Below are 6,151 nucleotides of genomic sequence, written 5' to 3'. Positions count from 1 at the left end.
CCCTTCCCCACCCCCTCTCCCCACCTCCCTCCCTCCCCCCCCCAGAAAGAAACATTAAAAAAAAAACTGCATTGTTTAATTTGGCATGGCTTTAAAAAACAGACCCTTCTTTTTTTCACAGCATCAGTGAGCGTCAAGCTGGCACAGTTTTGAACTTGGCACTGCTGGTCGAAATGGGTTCGCACTTGCTCTCCGTGTGCTGTAGTGACGTGTAATCTGTCTGAGATGTGTACTTGTGGTGCGACTGTACAAAAACAGCTGTTAGTTGTCAAAACCTCCATCTTTCTCCTGTGAAATGAGAGCATCCATGGAATGATTTTAGGTGTTAGGGTCAGAATGTGCGTGTGGGGATGGGATTGATATTTGGGCCAGTGAAGAGGAGTTTGACCGGGGGTCTCTAGAACTTGTTGATAACATTTTTGATGAAAGGAATAAAAAAATCATTTGTTTTTATAAAAGGATTTGCTACTGGATTGGTAGAGTGTAAAATATTTATAAAACTTGTACATACATCCAGCTCTAGGAATTCATTCACGTAGGTGGTGATCGAGATGAGGGGCTGAGGGAGGATTTCCAGGCAGCCGAAGTGATGCTCGTCGAAATCTTGGTCATCTGGTCTGTAATTTGCAAAAGCTTTTGGTCACATTAGTGTATCTGAGGTCTCTTACGTGGTAGAGCACGAATTCCACCAGGAAGCCTTTCAGGAACATATTCCCTATGGATCCTCCCCTTTACGCTCCTGAAATAATCAACACAGTACTGTACTTTGAGATAAGATAACACCGATGACGTTGGGCACCCTTGCAAGTACTTCACAGGTGTTAATTCATTTCATCCTTGCAGAAGCCCCGTGAGGTAGCTTTTGCTATTTTTCTCCATTTTAGAAATGAGGAAGCTGACACAAATGGTTAAATTTCTTTCTTGAGGATTTGAAGTCTGCTGTCCCAGCTTCGGTCTTCCTGCTCTTATCCAGGAATGCATACTACCTTTTGGTCGCGTTGTTTAGCCATGTATGCTTGTATTTTTACATGTGGGTTTCCCCTGGTCTAGTTAGCGCCGCTGCTTTGCACAACCCCAGGGTTGTCCTTTCCTCAAAATTCAGTGTGAATGGGCTCTGGTGTCTGTGAGTCCAGCTACACTGTGTGCCTTGGAAGCAGGCCCTGTCTGTTTTCCCGAGCACTGGATATTTCCTTGAACATAATCGGTGCTTAGTTGATGTTTGCTGAATGAGTAAGGTGTTTGCGAGTGGACAGAGGCAGCAGACGCGGGGAGTGCCTCACCGGGTATAGTCCGCTGACTGCTCAGCCTTGGCAGTCCGTTCCTTCTGCTGAATTAACAGACACACACAGTTTGTAGGGACCTGAAAGGAGAGTCTGAGCGAAGATGTGGAGTCATCATTAAAGAAAAAGGGGTGGGGTAGATCCTCAAAGTCAGCCCTGTCAACGGTGGCCGAACCTGAATACTTAAGACCTTTCTTCTTGCTCTTCCACGTGTATTTTGTACTCCGGTGTGAAGAACACGTCCGATGCAAGATTGGCGCAGTCGTGATCGGAGTAGGCCGCTGGAGTTTGGGAAATACTGTTGATTGTATTAGACTATGAGTGATAACTCTAGTGTCTGGGGTCCTTATTCGTTACTTGGAAGCAGTCATAAATAGCAAATGGCAGGGAAAAAGATGGAAAGCTGAAACACATGTTGGTTTTAGTTTAGAGAGAGCCCTGCCTTTTGTAAGATCGGACTAGGGCCGCTGTGTGTGTGTGTGTGTGTGTGTGTGTGTGTGTGTGTGTGTGGTGAGTGGCAGGTGGCCCCAGTCACTTGCTCTTATCTGGCACACCTAACCTGCTTGTGTGTGGGGCTCACGTGGATGGAAAGTGACTTGTTGTGAATTGCTACTTTAATCTGTAATTTGGCAGTAAGTAGGTATTATGTGGCTAATGTGTCTTTCCTTTTTTCCTAAATAGTGAAGTAACAGTTTCTTATGATTATGGGCTGTTACAAATATGGGAATTAGGAACCATCACAGATCCCAGTAAAAAGCATTAAAATAAGGGACTCTTCTAAAAAAGGCACCTGCCCCCAAATTTGCTTAAGTGAATACATTTGTGAAGTTTTGACAAAACCAAATTTATGTCTCTCTCCTTCACCTTTCTCAGTGAAAGAGCAATTATTATTTGTGATGATCTGTATTAAGGATGAAAGAAATGAACACTGACTTAGGTCTAGTTTGTGCTAATTTATGCATAATGTCTTCTTTAATCCTTCCCTAAGCAATGAAGGTGATATTACCCATCCCATTTTATTGAGAAGAAGATGAAACTCCTATAAATATTTTGTCCAGGTTACCCAGATAGAGCTGAAATCAGGTCAGCTTCACTTCAAAGACCATGTTCTTCTCTCTTCCATGTGGAGGCTGAAGAGTCAATTTCTTGAGGAAGTTTATTAACATATTTATAATTGGCTTTTGTCATAATACGGTATCTTAATAAATAGCTAAAAATATTAGTGTTTAAAATTTGTTTTAAAAGTAATGCTTAGTCACTTTACCAATATTAGAAAATAGTTAAGTATTCAAGAAAGAAGAACTACAAATTACAGTTCAGCCAAATGTTGTATGTTCTTTGGAATTTTTCTGTGTGTGGGTGTGTGTGTATGTGTGTGTGTATGTGTGGGTAATACTTAGTCTAACAATACTCTGCATTCTATTTGATATGTCTTCTCTTGATAAGTTTTGAAAATTATGAACATCTTTCCATGTCACATATAGTAATTGCATAATATTTCATTGAGTGCAGTTGGCAAAATCTAATCTTATACTGGGTATATTTTTCTCTTTCATAAATGAGTCTCCATGAATTTCCTTGAGATCTGTGTGTATCTGTAATTATTTCCTAGAGATAACTTCATTATAGAAATTGAGGCAATGGATCAAATGACTGTAGACGTTAAGGTTTTAGATAATTGTTACTAAATTATTTTCTAGATGGTTTACCAACTTTTCATTTTTGAACATATAATAAACTACTTAGGCATATATTTCAAGATCACAGATTTTAAATAGGTCACTGGTAACAAATATGGGCACTTATTAAAGCTATTTGATTTATTAAAAGCAAGACCTTTTTTTTTCGTCTTAAAATGTTTATTTTTGAGAGAGAGCGGGGGAGGGGCAGAGAAAGAGGGAGACAGAGGATCCGAAGCTGCACTGCCAGCACAGAGCCTGATGTGGAGCTCGAAGTCACGACCATGAAATCATGACCTGAGCCGAAATCAGAAATCAGATGCTTACCCGACTGAGCCAGCCAGGTGCCCTGATCTTTTTTCTTAAGTGATTTAAATTTGTAATATGATACAGACCGTGGTTCGTGACCAAAATCAATCTGTGGAGCTTTAAAAAAACATTGTTTCTTGGATCCCATTCCATAATTTGCTGAATCAGAATCTTTGGGGAGGGGGCCAATGTCTCTTAATCTCATTCTTGTATTGCTGTATTCTAGGTATAGCTCCATTTCTGCTGAGATAAGGTTGGGAGAAAATGTCGCCAATGAAAGGGTCTTGTTTGAGCACAAATCCATGTCTGAGAGAAGGACTGGTTTAGTTTTGTGCAGACAAGTTGTCTCTTGTATCATTTTTGTGGGGTTTCATAGTACGACAAAATATGTTGTGATGGTGAAACTATTAGCTTAATTTTACACATATTTTGCAGGTCCGCAAAAGATGATTTTACATCCATTATTGGGAAATGTCAAGGTAAGAGTTTCCAAAATATTTACAAAATGGAAGTTTCAAAGTTGCAACAGTTCATAGTATTTCTTAAAAGTCAGAATAGATGTTAAATATTAACAAAGATTGTTGTGACTTTATTAAATACTTTTAAAACATCTTAACTGATTTCTCTTACTGTCTTAAAATGTTTTGCTTTAGTCCATTTTGGACCATTTTGAAGAGATGTGAAATTGAAGCTGTTTTTAAAATAAAAGTCTGTGCCAGTTTTGGGATAAAGTATTTGTGTCCCTAATCTTTTTTTTTTTTTTTTTTGACTTTTTAAAAATTTTAATCTCTACATTCAGTGTGGGTCTTGAAATCATGACCTCGAGATCCATGAGTCACATGCTGTACTGACTGAACCAGCCAGGCACCTCTAGTCTTTTATTTTGAATTCAATGCCAAAAAAAATGTGTAAGTCAAGTGTTGGAATTTACTCATTCTTCTGGTGACGTATTCAACACCAATTACTATCCTTTACGTATATGAACCATTTTGCGGGGTACTAGGGATATGATTGTGAGCAAAAAGTCACTGTCCCCTACCTCATGAGGTATATAGACACTCAGAATAGAAGTACAAACTGTGACAAATCTGATGAAGGAAAAATACAGAGCAGAGTGAGAGTTTAACCGGGGCTGTGTGACAAGATTGCTAAGAAAAAGTGACTTTGGAAATCAGCCTGAAGGATGAGTAGAAGAGTAGCCATGGGGCGTGTTTCTTTCTGCAGGAGCAGGAGGAAAAGGCAGAGGGAACCTTACAGGAAGAGAAGAATTAGGAGGACGCTAAATTAGGAGATAAATGCAACCACCATGTATGTTTTACTTGACCTGCATTTCCATCTGTCTGACCTTGGGTTAGTTAGTTTGTGTAGTAGTTGTAGGAATGAGAACGATGGTAATCGTGGTTGTTGCGATGGTGACAACAAATACTTATAGTGTCCTTACTCTGTGCCAGCCACTGTATTTAGGGTTTCACTTACATTTTCTCATTTAGTTGGAAGAACATGGTGTACATGTTTTATCTTAAAGTAACATTAGGGTAAAATAAATCCTCGACAATGAAAGAAAGCTAGGAGAAGGAAGACATGAATAGTTTTGAAATCTACAAAATACTGGTTATATCGAGGATTTTCCCCAACGTCCGCAAGGAAATGCTTAAGCTCCTTGTCAGATGCACCCTCAGTAAGTGGCTCAGGGCGAGTTTCCTTCTCATTTTTGCCATTTTTGGCCATGCACATCGGTTCTGAAAATTAAAGATCATATGTTTGGAAAATGTTTTCAGTTTTCATATGAATGGCGATATTCTGTTAGTATGTCAGAATTGCTCTAATAATTTTATAATTCCACATATGCTAGTAGGTAAGGTAGTAATAGAGTTCTTACGGAGTTGTCTTTACAAATAGTATATATTACAACTTAAAAGCAAATGTAACATTGCCTGTTTGTTGATATAAACTTATTTCTCCTTCTAACAGTCTGTTCTTTGGCTCTGTTCCCTAGATTGTCAGTGATACCATTAGCTGTACCAAGCCAGTAATCCTTTTTCCTTCTTTTCTTTTTCTCCTCCTTCTCTCCTCCTTTTTCCTTCTCTGTCTTCTTTGACAAATATTTATTAAGCTACTACTGTGTGCCCGACACTCTTCCTGGGTGCTACATGTGAAGTGAGGAGTAAGCCTTAGACGACCTGGATTTAAGGGTTTGTAGTCAGTCCATCAGGGGAAGAGACACATAATTCACTGCAGTTGTAGTGAGCGACACAGTGGGGAAGCATTGCCTTAGCTTAATGTCACCAAGCTCTGGGAACCTGTTAAATATCTCTTGCCTCCATTTCTGCACTTCTGCCATCACAGCCCTAGCACTGGTTTTTAACATTTTCACTGTCTTTTTTTTTTTTTTTTTTTTAGTAAGTCTCCTGACAAGGTTTTCTTCTGTTTGCCTCTCAACAGATCCACACTTCACACCAGATTCATTGCTCTTAAATGAGAATTCTATCAGGTTACCCTTCAAATCTGGTTCCCCTGCTTTCTAGAAATGCGACCTTGGATGTTACCGTACCTCTCTGAGCTTCAATTATCTGTAATATGGGCATAATACTATAGATTGGGTTGTGGAAACAATATGAGCTAATATATGTAAAGCTCTTAGCATAATGTCTGATGTATGCTAAGTACTTAGGAGACCTTAAGTGATCGCTTTTGCTACTGCTACCAGTACTGTTAATCTGCCTAAAATCTTTCATTTGTTCCCCACTGACTGTAGAGTACAGCTCATTTTTTTCTGACCTTTCAGTCTGTGTGTCCCTTAAGATCTCCTTGCCATACATCCCGTGTTCTAGCACAGAGCCTCTTGTGCTTTTCCGGGGGGGGGGGGGGGGGGGGGGGGGGGGG

General features: G+C 39.7%; 1 protein-coding gene across 3 annotated transcripts in view; it reads left to right on the top strand.

The window, feature by feature from the left end:
- Positions 1 to 6,151, top strand: part of NBAS (NBAS subunit of NRZ tethering complex) — a 366,039-nt gene that overhangs the window by 33,476 nt on the left and 326,412 nt on the right. For all 3 annotated transcript variants that reach the window (XM_040496113.1, XM_040496112.1, XM_040496111.1), the window contains exon 6: positions 3,704 to 3,747. In XM_040496113.1, coding sequence (XP_040352047.1) covers positions 3,704 to 3,747 — 44 coding nt within the window. The remainder of the gene's footprint in view (positions 1 to 3,703; positions 3,748 to 6,151) is intronic.

The sequence above is a fragment of the Herpailurus yagouaroundi genome, unplaced genomic scaffold (assembly GCF_014898765.1).
Source record: "Herpailurus yagouaroundi ecotype Mexico unplaced genomic scaffold, PumYag 188, whole genome shotgun sequence".
NCBI classification, from domain to species: Eukaryota; Metazoa; Chordata; class Mammalia; order Carnivora; family Felidae; genus Herpailurus; species Herpailurus yagouaroundi.
Note: the sequence above shows the minus strand (reverse complement) of the source record. Positions and strands in the feature narration are given on the sequence as shown.